Source organism: Artemia franciscana, chromosome 13 (assembly GCF_032884065.1).
Source record: "Artemia franciscana chromosome 13, ASM3288406v1, whole genome shotgun sequence".
Classification (NCBI taxonomy): Eukaryota; Metazoa; Arthropoda; class Branchiopoda; order Anostraca; family Artemiidae; genus Artemia; species Artemia franciscana.
In genome coordinates this window covers 28,461,821-28,479,925 of record NC_088875.1, presented here as the reverse complement: position 1 = coordinate 28,479,925, position 18,105 = coordinate 28,461,821, and the positions used below count along the sequence as shown (strand labels likewise).

The 18,105-nt window shown below is 35.2% G+C and overlaps 1 protein-coding gene across 1 annotated transcript in view; it reads right to left on the bottom strand.

Annotated features, from left to right (window-relative positions):
• The window catches only part of LOC136034288 (dynein heavy chain, cytoplasmic-like), an 83,118-nt gene that overhangs the window by 52,886 nt on the left and 12,127 nt on the right, over positions 1-18,105 (bottom strand). The window contains exons 2-5 of the mRNA XM_065715427.1: positions 14,248-14,537; positions 8,041-8,137; positions 3,709-4,013; positions 166-477 (exon numbers count right to left, since the gene is read on the bottom strand). Coding sequence (XP_065571499.1) covers positions 166-477; positions 3,709-4,013; positions 8,041-8,137; positions 14,248-14,494 — 961 coding nt within the window. The 5' untranslated portion in view covers positions 14,495-14,537. The remainder of the gene's footprint in view (positions 1-165; positions 478-3,708; positions 4,014-8,040; positions 8,138-14,247; positions 14,538-18,105) is intronic.

Below are 18,105 nucleotides of genomic sequence, written 5' to 3'. Positions count from 1 at the left end.
TTTATCGAAAAGTTAAATGAATTTTACAGAATTACAATCGAGAATAGCAGTTTTGGATTATTTCGAATATGTTCACTAGCATTTTGATTTTTTGTTGGATTTGTAATTTTTTTTCAATATAGCAGAAAGCCTAATTTTTAAAAAAGAATAGAATTCCAAATTTACCAGTGTCAGTATCAAAGGAGACAGTAGCATGAAACCTCTTTCCGTGTTTCAAAATCTCCAATGTCAAAGTAACCTCTGGACTTTCTCTTTTCTCTTGAATCCGGTAAAGTGCCCTCTCTAAATTCAGCCAAAAGCTGATCTCTTGTAAAGCAGTGCCAGAAGATGGATCTCTATCTAATTTGGTTACTTTTTGAATTTCCCGTATCCACCGATTAACGCCATTCTGAAGCTGATTCAAAAAAGTAGAATCTTCAACTCTATCGCCAAAATCACTCACTTTCGGACGGATGTTTTGTTCTGTACATTGTTTTACTACCTAAAATTGGGAAAAGATAATTGTTTATTCTTGTTAGTCAGATAAACCAATTACCCAATGCCAAAAATAGTGTACTTACTTTATTCCTCCTTTGAGATACCTGTGATCCTTCAATTTATTTTATGTTTTATTTATCATTAATTGATTGATTTTATAATTATTCCCTGCATTTTAAATTTAGAAGAAGAAAATGCTCTGACCTCCCCAAAGAGGCTTGCACCTATAAATATGCATTATATAAACAATTTATATTAGAAAGAAAAAAAAACTGCTGTTTAAAATATTAAATATATCCCAAACAAAAACAACCCAAAATCAAAAACTTTAAAGCAAAGGAAAATATACATACAAGGACGCCCGAGAGTAGTCACAACAGGGTCTGGAGCGAATCTTTCCATAACGTAAGAAAAAAAGTATACAAAACATATATCGAATAAAATGATTGGTTAAACAAAAAGAGCCAAGCAGCTGGCAATGCATATAAGAATTACAACAGAAACTGAGAGCATAAGCAAAAAAAAAAAAAAGAAAAGAAAAAAGAAAAAACACCAACAAACATTACCGCCCTTACTTCCATACCACAATGTGCTTTTATTCCACTGATCTATTTCGATAAGGTATTTTCGTTACTAAACCACGTTATTCCTTAACCGTATGTCAGACTACCCATTTGAGCAATTAACTGACAAAACATCTCTCTGCACCGAAATAAACTGGACCATTTATGACTTTAAAGAACTTATTCTTATTCTTATGTGATCAAAAAAATTGAGGGCCAAAACTGTGGCACGAATAATTCTTCAATGTGCTGTGAATACACAGAGAAACTCTTAGATTCTATTGCCACACAGGGTGAAAGTAAAACTGTTTATGTGAGATAAACAAGAATTTGAACATAGAATTTCGATTAGAATCTTATTTCGACAATTCGATAAATTTACTCAATTACTATTTGTGCTCTGAGTTCATAACAAACATAGGAAGAATTATAACTCTTTAAGCACTTATTTATTATTTAAAGCGGCTTGACATTTTGGGAGAAAGTTAACTCATAATAAGCTTCAAAAAATATATGACTGTATGGAGAATATAAAAATATAGTGAAAGCGGAAAACAATCAGAATTTCGCTGGACGACAGCATTGTGAAGGCTAGTGCCTCCAATATAAATTTCACTTTAATGAACTACACTCCTCATAACATATCATATTACCTGCATAACTGTATCTTTGAGATAAATGAATTTAGTTTTTTTTCGCATATTGAAGACAATTCAAAATACCTAATTAGGTTCTATTATATCTATTATACCTCGACCCAACGCTGCTCTACCCAAATCCACTCAACCTTGACGCATCTCAACCAACATTGTCAACCTTTATGCAATTTAACCCCATTTAGCTCAGCCCTCTTCAACTCTCCCATTTAACTCGACCCTAGTCGGTTTAACCCTATTTAACTCGACCCAATTCTACCCCAACACCGTTGAAATCACTCGCGAAATTTGACTCAACCCGTTATGAGGTGACTCAACTCCCTTTCAAATCAAACCTAATTAACCAAGAGTTTAGCTCTACAAAATATCTTTTCTTGACAGTGATAACAATTCGACTTAAACGAGATTCTTTTTAGATTATTCATCAGTTAGTTATTGTATGAGTATTTCTGATTTTATTTCTTTCTTATTTCTTATTTTATAGTACCTTTCCTTCCTCTCTAAGAACAGAAATTGTACCCTTCTATTTATGTATTGGAAAATCGTTATAGCAGAATATTAGGATAGCAAGCGCTGTGAAGCCTCTGAAGTGCTGAAAAGAATAAATAAACAATATTTGTTAAATCCTGAGTTTAAGTAAGAATTCTTTGCCTGTCTAGTTTTGTCCAGGAGAGGTATAGACGGAAGTGTTATTCTATTGTTTTGTACGAATATTTATGAGCGAATTCGACCTGTTGGATCAAAAATTCTTTTTGTCATTAGATATTTCGATCAGGAAGTACAGGAAGCAGGTCTTGGCTCGTCAGACTGTGTCACAAAACCATCACAGAAGAGTTGCTGTCACTAGTGGCCGCGTTTCTGGTGTACAAGGCTGTATTGAGGAGGCTTCACCGAGTATGATTTATATGTACTACCAGGCAATTGATCTGAAACTTGGGTTTCCTAATCGTCCTAATCCACTCTTCAGGAGCCGTGCTGTTACGTCGCGGACAACAATGCTCTCTGCCAGCTGCTTATTAGGGATCAGAAAACCGACGGAGAAAAAATGTTCTTTAGCTGAAGAATCAGCCAAGAACATATGCACATTCTGATGCAGATGCATGGATTTAACGATTTTTGACGACAGCGCCAATACAATACTAATTTGACTGTATTTTCACACTTTTATCAATTATCGAAGCTTTCAATAACAGAAAATAGGAAGCGTATTTCAGGAGAATTATCGTCTGTCTTTGGACGTTTGAATCTCAAAACGTTTTTCTTTGCAACTGAAGGCAGTAGACCATGTTTTCTCTTCTTTTTTAGGCCACATAATTGCTGTAGCTACGCAAGACGGGTTAAAAACACAGTATCACATTGGTAAAAATTTAAGACAACGCAATAAAAAATTCCTCATGAATGTGGCCTGGCTGAATACATTGTGCAAAATTAACTTTGCAGAGGATATTCCGCATTAGTTGGCGGATAACTAATAACTAAAATAAATAAATAAATTATATTAGTAATATTTGTTGAGTATTCTAGTTTTCAGCCCCATACCATGTACTCGAGGACCAGTAGAACTCCTAAAAAAAATGTCTCATTATTTAGTGCATGTACATAAGGAATAGCTATCTTTCGTTTTCACTAAATTTTTTTATGTGCAATAAAAATAATTGAGGGCCAAAACTGTGGCACGAATAATTCTTCAATGTGTTGTTTTAGAAACAGAAATGAAAGAAGTTGGCGAGATTAAATAGCCACGAGTTTACGCAACTAAATTATGTTGAGAATGGATACGCCGTCTTCAGTATGTGTTTTTAACCTTTCAAGAGTCTCAAACCGTTCAGCTCATTACGTAATATTTATAAGGCTAATTATATATATATATAAAAAAAAACTCACAATAAAGACTCTGAGCACAAAATGATAAAATTCAATTCACAAAGCAGTCTTAAAAGAGGCAAATTTCATAGCTCCAACGGCTATGTTATAGATGTGTCACAATGGACAATTAGAAGAAAAATTTGAACTTGCCAGTGTAACAACAGGGTGAATGGGCAGTGTGATCTCGGGAATGTCTATGTTCTGCTGAAGATGAAGAAGTCCCATTTCAAGTTCAGCAATCTTCTTCTCAACAGCTGGTGCTATTTTATCACCGTCACGTTCAATTCGTCCAGATTCTTTGATATAAGACTTAAAGTAAGGAGCGACCGCTCCAGACACCAGAGAATGGAGCGTTTCATAAGGAGAACCTTCACCAAGAGTGATAATTTGGATCTGAGACAAAATTGACTTGTCCGCTTCCAAAATGGGACCTCTCTTCAAGCAAACGACACTGTAAGATTAAACAAATACATAGTAAAGCTAAATCATAATTGCTGTAAATAGAGTACTAAATATTTCAGAACACATTTTAAAATTACCTCTTAATAATATGTCACTTGTTTTGCTCAAGTTACAATGAGCTCTCTTTTTTGGCATTAAAATCAACTCGTTATGCATTCGTTCAAGCCTTCGTCCTCCAAAGATCTGCCTGAAGCCCCGAGCAAATTTTGGTAGGGGCACTATTTTTAAAATTTCGATATAGATCGTTGTATAGTCAGCTAAGACGGATTTTATTTGAATTCACTCCCTGTCCACAATACATTTATCCCATATTATTTTCTAAGGTTCTTCACTTTCTCAATTCCTGCCTGATGAAAACCTGTTGATGACCTAACGGACATAGAAACCTGCAATCAAAACTTAAAAAGCAGCTCAATGAGCAAAGTCTTGAACTTAGGTGTGAGAGTCAGCCCTTCTACATCAATGTTAGTGTCAATATGTTCGCCCCTTTTTCTTCATCCTTTCCCTCTTGAGATGTCTCCGTCCTCCATCAAAATTACTTGGCACCACAATGTCTTCTAATTTAAAGGGGAATGCCCATGATAAAAACATCATCCACTAAGTAATGCTTCTATTTCCTTCTTTAAGCTTCTTAACAAACTAAACATCCCTCATCCTCATTCTTTAAGGATTATTCTTCTTTATTCGTCCTCTACTCGAATATGGTTGTATATTTCGGCACTGTGGCTTTTCCCGGGACGAAATTGAATCCATCCAAAAAAGAGCCTTGCAAAAACTGTTTAAAGAGGCTAAGTCCTGTAATCTCTGCTTTGAGAAAAATCTAGGTTAGAACGCTTAAGCACATGAGAATCATGTTGTACCTCCGTTTTCAAAATATTTATATATATATATATATATATATATATATATATATATATATATATATATATATATATATATATATATATATATATATATATATATATATATATATATATATATATTCCCCCAAATACAATACCATCCTGACCTCTATTTCCCATGCTATTTGTGAGCCTCTGTCTATTATTATTCTTAGCATTATTGTAAAGAGACTCACCAAAGCCAGCGGAGGCTCAGGCTAAGGCCTATTGCCTCCAATCTCACCCCCAAAAAATCTAACAAGTGACAGGGGTACTAATAGGTTCCCTCATCCTTAAAAATAGTGTTCCAATAGTTAAACGTTGCCATCCCAAACTATATGCCCCAGCCTCACAGCCAGTTCATGAAATATCTTTAACAAGTATCTAATTCCCTCCAGGTAATCCTCTACTAGATGCCTTCTTGGTTCCACGGCCGTGTCACATTTTTGGCAAACTGGGAAATCAGCTCTTCGTTTTGGGGTTTAATAATTCTGAAAATTCCCAATACCAGTAATGGCTCGATGTCCATTCGTATTTCAGACATATTAAGCCGTAACAAATGTCGTTTTGTTCCATCACAGCTTCCAATGCAATTTTGTTCTGTCCTCTCATTGCTCCATCTCCTTATGGCTACATTCCAGCAGCTCTTAGAGACGGGATTCTGAGTTCTGGTCCATAGCATATCCGTGATACTCCAGCCTTTAGCAGCTGAATCTACCATTTTATTACCTTCGATCCCAGAGTGTTCTGGACCCCATATCAATGCACAATAATTCAATTTCCGTTGGATGCTAGTTTGTTTAACAAAAACTATATTTTACATGTCATATTTTAACAGATTCTCGCCGAAATCATCTATAACCCAGAATGAAGAGTTGGTCAAGAACGAAGGGTTGGAATTTTTGGCGAAGGTGTGCGCAGGAAGTCTTCCCGTAGATTACACAACTGACCACTAACAGAATAATGTTTCAGCTTCCTCATAGGACCCTTGTGCCGAACACAATACAGACTTTGCATATAAAAGGAAAGAAGTCGCAGATCGCATCCCTTAGAGGGAAGCTCATTCCATTCATGGTATTGCAATATCAGAGTCTTATGTTAAGCGTTTTCTTATGCAGATAATTCAAGCAGAAAAGGTTTCTATTATGAACAGTAAATAATAGGCTTCTAATAGACATATTAAAAATATATATCTGCACCGTTACGCAAAACACAGCTTTTTGGTCCCCATCTTGAAAAACTATAAAAAATTTTCTTTTGCTTAAAAAAAAAAAAAAAAAAAAAAACGCTCGGTATCAGGTTACAGTTTTTTTTTTTTTTTTTTTTTTTGCTCTGAGAATTATTCTTTTTCTGTTAAACTATTAATCAGTATTAATAAGCGTAGAAAAAACCGCACTTTTTTCTGTGCGTACTTTCAAGTTTCGGGATACAATTTTAAAAGAGTACAATACTAGAAACGATCCCTCAAGATTCAAAGGAATTCTTCATTTATTAGTTATCTAATGTACAAATTACATTGTTCAATACCCACCAAATTAGAAAAACAGATTAATATTCAATAGCAAACTATTCAGAAAGCATGAATATCAATAAAACACGACATTCTCATTCTGAGCAAAATGCTCCAATGTTCTTAATGGTGGTGCATCTATTCATCAGTTATCACGGTTCACTTCAACAGCCTTTGTCGATGCTATGCTACAAGGCAACACGAATCGTATATAAACAGAAAGTTTGGAAAAGAGGTCGTTGTTTTTCATTCTATGAGAAACCAAATGCAGAGGATATGAAGCACAGGTTGCGCAAAAAGCACGCTTCAGTTGGAGTAGCCTTTGATGAATGTGTTGTGATCATCAAGAAAGAAAAATTTCTTTCCGACTCTACCCTAGCTAAGTAGATTATATTGAGAGAATCTTATCGGGCTTCAATAGATAAGAGCCAGTCCTTGTCAATATTGGTATGTTTTCTTCTTGTACCAATTTTCTAGACTTAATGGGCATTTCCAGTTAAAAATCGAACCAGGATTTGTCCCATGAACTATTCTAAATTCCCTTTGAAGAAAAAAATTCCTGAATAGCTTCAGACACTAGCAGCTTCATGCAGTAATGCTGCTTTATCAGGATGTCCTTAACCTCAAGATTTCAACAGCATTTTGTCACAACAAATAACAGAGTCAATTGCAAGTTGCATAATAGTATTAGTTGGGAAGAGTCTATTCAGGCTTTATTTATGGAGTACCTTTGGATTACCATGGGCTAGACCTAATTTCAATGGACAAGCCAAATAGACTTAATTTCAATGGACAAGCCAAATAGACTTAATTTCAATATGAAACCCTCAAAACAACAACTCAATTAAAATTGTTTTCATAATCGCTGTATCTATGGTATGTCCACCGAACTCCTATGAAACTTAATGGTTATACATTGGTTATACCTTTGGTTATACAGACACGATAATTTTAAAAAAATCTAAAGCTTTTGGACAAGCCACATTCTCAAATTAATAACAGTTATACAAGCAAAACTTAAGGCCAAATCAATGTTGTAAATATTGCTAGATTTATTCCCCCTACCAACGCCTTAAGACTTTCCTTTCCTACCAACAAGGGGGACAAGAATTTTTTGGGTTTTATTCTTCATGTTGCAATCAAACAACAAGGAAGGGCTACGAACAAGACAACTAACAAAAACCAAAATGGCATTTTATATCTAACCAGGGAAAAAACAATTGAAAAGGCTCTTGTTAAAGACAGCAAACCAACAACCTTTAACAAAGCTAAATGAACTGAGAATTAATCAATCAAAATTAAAAATTAAAATATTTTTTTTAGTATTTTGATAATTTCTATGAATTGAGATACTTTAATTATTGCTTTATTCTGTTGTTGTGTGTGTTCTAGATTTAATTTTGTGGAGCTGCTGATAATAGTAACATTTCTGAAATGTTCGACTGATAATTCAATTTTATTTATTTTGCTCTCTTCAAAAAAAAATACCTGTTCATTCTGATTTTACATCCTTTGCTAGGTGTACAATGCATCCTTTTGTTACCAAACCAAGCTCGACATAGTAAAAACAACCACAAAACACTTATTTTAGTAATGCTTTATAATACTAAAGAGACATTAAATACCTTATCATTTTGCTGGAAGAAAAATGTACTTCATTAGAAATGAAGTAGTTAATACTTCTTTGTTCCTCTTCACCTTCTCCAACAGAGGCATCTTCATCTGGAAAGGGAAGAACTCTTAGAAATTTCATCATGACACAAGGAGAAAAAATGAGGAATTTGAATGGCCTTGATGACAAGCAACTCAAAATCAACAGTGTCTGGTAAAAATTCTACCCATTGAGTCTGTTTATCAAATTTATTTTAATATAGTACTGTATGTACTGTTTCTTTTAACAACAGCTAAAAATATTGTATTACGAAACAAGGTGTATCTAGGTAGTTCAAAACCTTCAATGGAGTCCATCAAAGAGGCAGGCTGTCACTGAAGTTCTTCCCTTTTCATATTCATGATTTAGCAGAGTACCTTGAACAGAGTAGGGCCCCGGCCGTCTCAATTGCGAACATTCTATTTTCTCGTTTACTGTTCATTGATGACACGGTCTTGGAGGCCTTGGAAGTCAGCCAAGGAACTAACAATTCTCTTGAATTTAGCTTAGGCTTGCTTAGAAACAAAGAAAATGAAGCTAAACGCATCCCAGATTAAGATTGTCATCTTTGATAGTGGAAAACCGAATGTACTACATGACTTGTCAGTTACTTATAAAGGCAAGTCAGTAAAAGTAGCCCCCGGATATATGTACTTGGGATTTGTGCTCGCCGCAAATAGGATCTGAACCAAACACATTGAATTGACGATTTCATGTGGAAAGGCAGCTACATGTTCTCTACTCCAGCAGGAACACATAATGGGGATTAGGATAATGAAGATGCATAAGTACCTCTTCTCTACCAGTTGCCCATTACGGTTGCGAGTTGTGGGGGGGACTGTAGTGAGACAATTAGAATATCTACATTTTATACATTTTTAAAAGTAGTATGATTGACTAATAATTTTCGCAGTTTGGTTGCTACAGATGATTAAGTTTTGGTTACAGATAACACATTTGCCCGATAACCATCTAGCAAAGGCGACATACGATGAGAAAAAAGGCAACTTTTTCTTCTAAAAAGGCAACATGGCCAAATAAAATAAAGCTGGCTTCTCATAGGCACGGAATGAGGGCCAGGGTCTACATTGCAAACCTGATTATTTCCTTAGTATGTTTAATTTGCACCTTAAGGACCAGAACATTCATGTTTTGCTTACTGGTGTTGAAAAGTCACGCACTCTGAAATTTTATAAGCAGGTCAAAGTAATGTATGGAGAAGAATTTTACTTGAGACTGAACCCTACTGGAGGGCACTAAACTGCTGGTTGCAGGTGCAATCAAATTGTGTGCCATTGCATAGGGGATGAAAATGTAATCGTACTAATTTCGAGAGCTTTCACTATTCTATTTATTTTTCAATATTATAACGATAAAAGAGAAATTATTTAAAATATACATTGCTGTCAGAAAAGCGTGAATGGCAATCGCGTTATAATTGGAGTGCAAGGGAGAAAATTTCCCACTTTATATATCTAGTAATTTAAGCTGGTTTTGAGTTTCAGTAGAATATCAATTCTATCCTTGGTAATTTCTAAGTTCATTATTGGTTTCATTTTTTACTAAGCCTAATATCTGTTTCTTTTAACATAAATATCTGTCTTATAACATACATTCTTTTATAATTATAATTGAGTAACAATAAAGACGACTTCCTTGTTAATTTATATAGTAATTTCTGCTCGTTTTGGGCTCGAGTTAAACATTAACTTTAAACTGTAACTTCATTATTGGTTTCATTTTTATATTAAAAAATAAACATGTCCCTTAAAGTTGCTTCATATGGGAAAACTTAGGATCGGATGCAAATTTAGCGGAGGATACCCAATACTTTTTCAACATAATATATGTATATATATCTATCTATATATATATATATATATATATATATATATATATATATATATATATATATATATATATATATATATATATATATATGTGTGTGTGTGTGATTGTATGGGTGAGTAGGGTTAAGGCCTCATTCAAGTGCTGGTCTATATTAATCACTAATGTAGGAAAATAGTCTTCCTTTCCTCCTTCTGTCTTCATTAAGTTTTTTAAATGAAAGTAAGGAGCAACATTAAAACTTAAAACGAACAGAAATTACTCCGTATATGAAAGGGGCTTTTCCTTCTCAACACATCGCTCTTTACACTAAAGTTTGACTCTCTCTTAACTCTACATTTTAAAACAGTAAAAAACTTTAGCATAAAGAGCGGGGCGTTGAGAAGGAAAAGCCCCTTTCATATACGGAGTAATTTCTGTTTGTTTTAAGTTTTAATGTCGCTCCTTACTTTCATTTAAGAAACTTGTTTTTTTTATTTAATTTCTGAACGTTTTTGAATCAATGCATGTTTTGATTTTGGCTCTCCACAGAGGAATAATTTAAACGAAATTTGTATATTTATTTTTGTTGGCTAAATGGCTTTCTCATAATTTTGATCGAATGATTTTGAGCAAAAAAGAGCAGGGGAGGAAGACTAGTTGCCCTCCGATTTTCGGTTAATTAAAAAAGCAACTAGAACTTTTAATTTTTTAAGAATCTTTTTATAAGTAAAAGATATACGTAACTTATAAATCAGCTTCCGTAAAGAACTTTTGTATTCTCATGTTTTTATTACATATATGAGGGGGTTCGCCCCCTCGTCAGTACCTCGATGTTTACACTAAAGCTTAAATTTTGTCCCAATTCATTAAGAATGGCCCCTGAATCACAAAAGCCGCAGAATAAATAGTTGAAACTACTAAAAATACTTTAGCGTAAAGAGCGAGGTATTAGGAGGACGTGAGCCCCTCATATGGGTAATAATTTCTGTTCGTTTTAAGTTTTAATGCTGCTGCTTACTTTCAGCTGAAAAAAACCTTTTTCATATTTATTTTTTCATTGTTTTTTTTTAATGACTAAAATCACAAAAGCCGCAGAATAAATAGTTGAAATTACTAAAAATACTTTAGCGTAAAGAGCGAGGTATTAGGAGGAGGTGAGCCCCTCATATGGGTAATAATTTCTGTTCGTTTTAAGTTTTAATGCTGCTGCTTACTTCCAGCTGAAAAAAAACTTTTTCATATTTATTTTTTCATTGTTTTTTTTTAAGTGATGCTAGTAAATCCTGTGTTCCCTTCATGGAAATTTTCTTCTCCCCAAGACAAATTCCTCGATGGAAAGTTCCCCCAGCATATCCCCCTCTTCTCAACCCCTGCCTCCAACCAAAAAATCCTCCTGAAAAGGCCTGTGCACTTCCCAATAACCATTACTATATGTAAGCACTGGTCAAAGTTTTGAACTTGCAACCCCTCCCACGGGGACTGTGGGGGAGTAAGTCGTCCCCAAATACATAGTTATAAGGTTTTTCGACTACACTGAATAAATAAATGGCTATAAAAATGGCCATGAAATACATGGCCATGAAAAATGGCTAATAAAATGGCTATCTCAGAATTTTGATCCGTTGACTTTGGGAAAATAATTAGCGTGGGAGGGGGTCCAGGTGCCCTCAAATTTTTTTTGGTCACTTAAAAAGGGAACTAGAACTTTTTATTTCCGTTAGAATGAGCCCTCTCGCAACATTCTAGGACAACTGGATCGATACGATCACCCCTAGGGAAAAAAAACAAACAAATAAACAAACAAACAAACACGCATCCGTGATCTGCCTTCTGGAAAAAATATAAAATTCCACATTTTTGTAGATAGGAGCTTGAAACTTCTACAGTAGGGTTCTCTGATACGCTGAATCTGATGATGTGATTTTCGTTAAGATTCTATGACTTTTATGGGGTGTTTCCCCCTATTTTCTAAAATAACGCAAATTTTCTCAGGCTCGTAACTTTTGATGGGTAAGACTAAACTTGATGAAACTTATATATTTAAAATCAGCATTAAAATGCGATTCTTTTGATGTAGCTATTGGTACCAAAATTCCATTTTTTAGAGTTTTGATTACTATTGAGCCGTTCGTTACCACGAACACTGCAAGTTCTGCAACTTCTCGTTGCGATTTCAGAGCCTATCTTGGACCCTCATGTTTGGAGTCAATAGTCTTGATCTCTGTTTCTGAATTTGAGGTAGCTTGTATTGTGAATTCTCTCAAAGGATCATCGTCTTCATGACCAGACAAAATTCCTACAAGAGTTATCCGTGCTATTCTGCCTGTTATTCTGTCACCATTGACTAAGCTTGTCAATCTGTCTTTTGAGAAAGGAATTTTCCCTGAATCTTTCAAGTGAGCTAAGGTTACAGTGCTGTATAAAGGTGGTTCTCGGAGTGATCCTGCTAGTTATAGGCCAATTTCTCTCCGATCCGTTTTCAGCAAAATTTTTGAGAAGGATATACTATCGTATACTATATATATATATATATATATATATATATATATATATATATATATATACATATATATATATATATATACTAAGATATATACTTCTTAGTTTTCTGGGTGCAAAAGAATTTCTGCCTGATTTCCAGTTTACACCAGGAAACTCCACCCAAGATGGACTAACGGCTTTGAGTTTATGGGTCAACAAAGTTCTGGATTCTGGCCTTCTACCTGCAGCAGTCCTGATCAATATCACAGAAGCATTTGATAGTATGTACCACCCTGTTCCCCTTGGAAAACTGGAGCATATAGGAATAAGAGGCAAAACTCTTGATTGGATCAGATAGTACTTGAGGGACAGCAGGATTTATTTGAGAGAAGATCCAGGAAATAATGTAGTCTTCAATTGCAGTGTCCCCCAAGGGTGAATATTAGGACCAGTACTGTTCCTGGTTCACGTTAACGATCTGAGTAGCGTATTAAACCTGGCATGCAATATTCTATGCTGCTGTAAGCTATGTCACAATGAAGCTTCTTTTCAGCCTGTAAATGATGATGAACTTGTGGCCTTTGCAGATGATACCACACTAGGCTGCTCTGAAAGGGACAAAACAGAGCCCATTCCAAGCTTATGATTGTTCCCAAGGAGACATATCTCTGGAAGGATTCTAATGGACTTGTTATTAATGATGATAAATCTTGCATTCTATTTTTTTGCCAGGTTGGAAGTGTCCATCTGGACGTGTGTGGTATTGAGATGTCCAGAGGTTTGATGCGTTGACCAGAAAAGCGTTTTGAAAAATACTTGGGAGTCCTGCTAGATGAGAACCTGTCATTCCTGCATCACATTCAAGCAGTAGAGCTGAAGATATCCCGGAATATTGGAATAATAAAGAAACCAGACATTTTCCCGCAGGAAACACTGTTCCTGCTATGCAATGCTCTTATCAAACACCATTTACAATACCGTGCAATGATCTGGCAATCAGCTTTTAAATCTCACCTGCAGAAGCTCAATTAGATTCATAAACAATCTTTGAGATTAATTGGAAAAAAATGAAAAATATTTGTAAATGGAGATGCTGCATCATCAGTCATGCTTGACCTTTGTTTTCAAGTTTTTAGCTGGTGAACTCCTGTCTGCATTTAAAACATTATTTCGACCAACTTCGGACCAGCACAATCGAAATAACCAATCATCATCAGACCTACAATTACCCTTCACCCTGACTATATGATCAGATTTTGCTCCAAATTAAACTTGTGCAAAAGTCATGGATCCTGTTCCCAGAAGAACAGAAAGGTGGGAGCTCCCTCGCATCATTTAAAAGAAGAGTAAAACATTATTTATTAGCATTGGAAAAGATTAGTTAAATAATGGTAAATATATATATATATATATATATATATATATATATATATATATATATATATATATATATATATATATATATATATATATATATATATATATATATATATATAGGCTAATGTATTAGATATAAATAGAATAAATTAAAGTTAAAATTTGATTTTATTTTGGTACAATAATGACGCGGTTTCCCCTGGGGCAAATGACAGGAGGATATTTGGTTGGTATGTTGGAAAAAATGAAACGTGAGTTTGTCAGTTTGTTTCTGAGAGTAGGTACTGTGACCATGCTGCATATTATGTTTAAAAGGTATCAATTGAGGATCTCAGAGTATTGTTATTATGTGTAACTTATTTTTTGAATTGATAAAAAAAAAAAACATTGAACTTGAAATTTACTCTATAAATCAATAAAAGTAAAGAGACATATACAAGTACAGGTGAACATTAATATTCCAGATTAATAATACAGAATAGCTGATTCAAACCTTTGACAGCTGACTTCTGGATGAACAAAGATCTAAACTGAGGGTCAGTTGCAAACTTCTTTACAGAATCTTGAACTTGCTTGTCAAATAGAAGCTTGTGAAGATTGTTGATATTTGATTGGTTAGTAGCTGAAATATCTTCTTCAAGCCAAACTGGTACAGCTTTCAACAAATAATTTATAAAAATATTTGGATCCAAAGCAGGAGATCCTGCAAGACTGAGGGGGGCTTCAACAAGATCAGCCATGTCTGGTTAAGCCTCAGATTGTTTTCTTGCCTAGTCAATATCTCTAGAAAATTAAGTAAGCATAAATCAACTGTTTTTAGCAAGTGAATACCTCTGGACAATTAAATAAACATCAATCAACTGTCAAAGTTATCTAACCCCTTGCTTTGATCCTAATAATCAAAAACAGAAATGGCTATCAAGAGTAGGTAGTAGAATTTCAGCAACCATGGGCAGATTGAAACTTGCAATATAAACTTATTGAAATAATTTGCACTATGAGCTATTTGTCACTTTTCAGAATAATATACTATACATAAACTACTACGAATTCAGCAACTTCATCCTTATGTTTTATTTTTATTATTATTATTATTATTTATAATTGCTACCTAGACAGTAAATTCTTGTTGATAACAATTTTTCCTACATTCAAATATATTAAAAAGCAATCAAAGGTACACCCTTATAATGCATATTATAGTTTCTTTTGAGGAAGTATCCAATATTTTGGAAATGAAACAAATTATTTTAGCTTTTTGCTTCTCCTACATTTATTTTAAAATAAAGAGTGGGAATTGAGGGGCACTAGCTCTCCTGTATGATAAGTAATCCTGAACATGGTATTAAACACAGACAGAAACTAAATTTTAAGACAAAAGGGCAAGTTTCGCAATGTCTCAAGAACGAAGTAAAAGAGCTTATCAATGAAAAATTACTTTAAACAATGAAGCTTTTAGCTCACATGTTTTAAAAAACAATCCCATAAAACGCTTCCAATACCCATTAACTAAATTTCTGATCTCATAAATACTACTACTAATAACTCACCACAGCACCAAGCTGCCTGAGGCCAACGCAACTATACATGCTCCTTCTCAATCCCAATCTATTCAAAGCCTCCCTCTTTACACCCTCACAGGATGTTCCCATTTCCCTTAAATCTTTCTTTATGACATCTTACCATCAAACCATGGACAACCTTTCTGTTTAGCCATAGACAGTTGGCCAAAAAGAAAAATCTTTGTCAATGTGTCATACTTTGTCGGCAGGACGTGCCCTAGCCATCTCAACATTTCTCTCATCATAGCCTTAGAAAACAAGATTGAACCACGCGTTTCATATAGCTTACTTTTTGAAACATGGTCAGTCAGCCAAGTATCCAGAACAACCCATAGCACCCATTATAAAACTCTCACAAAAATACTCTCATTGAGGCACTATAAGACTTTTGACAAAAATTTATCAAATATACATGCACAAAATAAAATATGCTACTACTACTAGCTTACTGCAGCACCAAGCTGTATGAGGCCAACAGAGCTATGCAAGCTCCTTCTCTGCCCAAATATATTCAAAGCTTCCCATTTTACACCCCCTCCTTTAAAAAAGTTCCCATGACATCTAGCAAGTTCAAGCAAAAATGAGACTTATAATGAAAAAAAAATTGTTGGAGCATTATGTCGAGTTCAGTATTTAATTTATGTAAGTCTTACAGTAAGTAATAATAACAAGAATAATCAGCAAGTAGGCTGATTTTGTGGGTTTTAACTACTTCTTATATTTATTTCTGATCATCAATCTGTTTACAATGAAAGATAAAGCTAATGAGGTAACACAAAGAGATAGGCTATGGCGATTAAAGCAATAAAGACAGTGGATAAATATATTATTTAGGGTGTAAATGTGAAGTTAGATGGCTCTTTTTAAACATTACACAAAAAGAGTGATACCACTAGATTCATTACTTAATGTTCTTCCCAGAAATCATGGTTGTGTTTCTAACAATACAACCTCCTCCCAATGGCCCTATATATATATAGAATCTATCTAGAACTAGCTGTTGGGGTGGCGCTGCGCGCCACCCCAACACCAAGTTGGTGGGGGCGCTTCGCGCCCCCCCAAGCCCCCCTGCGCGCGTAAGTCGTTACGCGCCATCGTAGTTGTGTCCCTGTGTCCCACCTGTGAATATAGATATATATATATATATATATATATATCTATATATATAAAAATAAGTTGTCTGTCTGTCTGTGGATCAGGTGACGTCATGTTTCTGTGTTGACTGACGTCATGAAACAAGAACAGCAAGAAAACAGGCTTGCGGCTAAAGAACGCAAAACCGCGCAGTTAGATGAAAATCCACCTGGACAGCGAGAGTCAAAACATATCAAAACTGAAAATGATAGCGATGATGATTGGGTTTGGGATTTTGACTTGGATAAGGTCATCGATGCCTACCAGATTCAAGTTAAAAAAACAAAGGTTCGTCGATATGTACTTCATAGAGACGCTGAAAAATAAAGAAGAAAAAGAAAACTGAAAAAAGAAAAAAGGTAAAAAACTAAAAAAAAAACACTCAAAGAGAAATTACAGACCGGGACACAAATGACGACCGAGACAGAGGGAATATAAGTGACGACCGGGAACCTCAAAGAGAAATTACAGACTGGGACACCCGGACACAAATCACGACCGGGACACAGGGAATATAAATGACGACCGGGACACAGGGACACAACTACAACGGGGACGCCGGGGGCACAGGCGGGATATATAAATGACGACCGGGACACAAGGATTGTTCGAATAGAAATTACAGACCGGGACACCGGGACACAGGGAATATAAATGACGACCGGGACACAGGGACACATCATTAGAATAATGAGGTATAGATCTGAATACGGACTGTTTTTCCCATGGACAATTATATGTTGCATGTTCAAGAGTCAGTAAACCTGACAATCTATTTATATGCACAGACAATGGGACAGCGAAGAATGTTAAAAACATATATTTATATCTATCTCTATTCACAGGTGGGACACAGGGACACAACTACAATGGCGCGTAACGACTTACGCGTGCGGGGGGGCTTGGGGGGCGCGAAGCGCCCCACCAACTAGGTGTTGGGGTGGCGCGAAGCGCCACCCCAACAGCTAGTATATATATATATATATATATATATATATATATATATATATATATATATATATATATATATATATATATATATATATTTTAACTACGTAAAACTTGAGAATATACAACATTCTTGGCTGTCCCATTGTCTGTGCATATAAAATTGTCAGGTTTACTGACTCTTGAACATGCAACATATAATTGTCCATGGGAAAAACAATCTGTATTCAGGTCTATGCCTCATTATTCTGATGATTGCCCTTGAGCTTTGTTGATGATGATTGCTAATCGAACATTCCCTGTGTCCCCGTCGTCATTTATATATCCCCTGTGCCCCCCGGCGTCCCCGTTGCTGTTGTTTCCCTGTGTCCCGGTCGTTATTTGTGTCCCGGTGTCCCAGTCTGTAATTTCTCTTTGAGTGTCCTGGTCGTCATTTATATTCCCTGTGTCCCGGTGCTTTGTTGATGGTGATTGCTAATCGAACATTCCTTGTGTCCCGGTCGTCATTTATATTCCCTATGTCTCGGTGTCCCGACGTCATCGTCATAATGACATGACGACCTGATGACATGACGTCACTCGACACACAGACAACTTATTTTTATATATATAGATATAATGCAACTTTTATTTTAAAGCTGGCAGCATGTGTCTATTAGTTGGATTAATATATTTCCTTTGATTGTTATCCATGTTTTTAAATGATT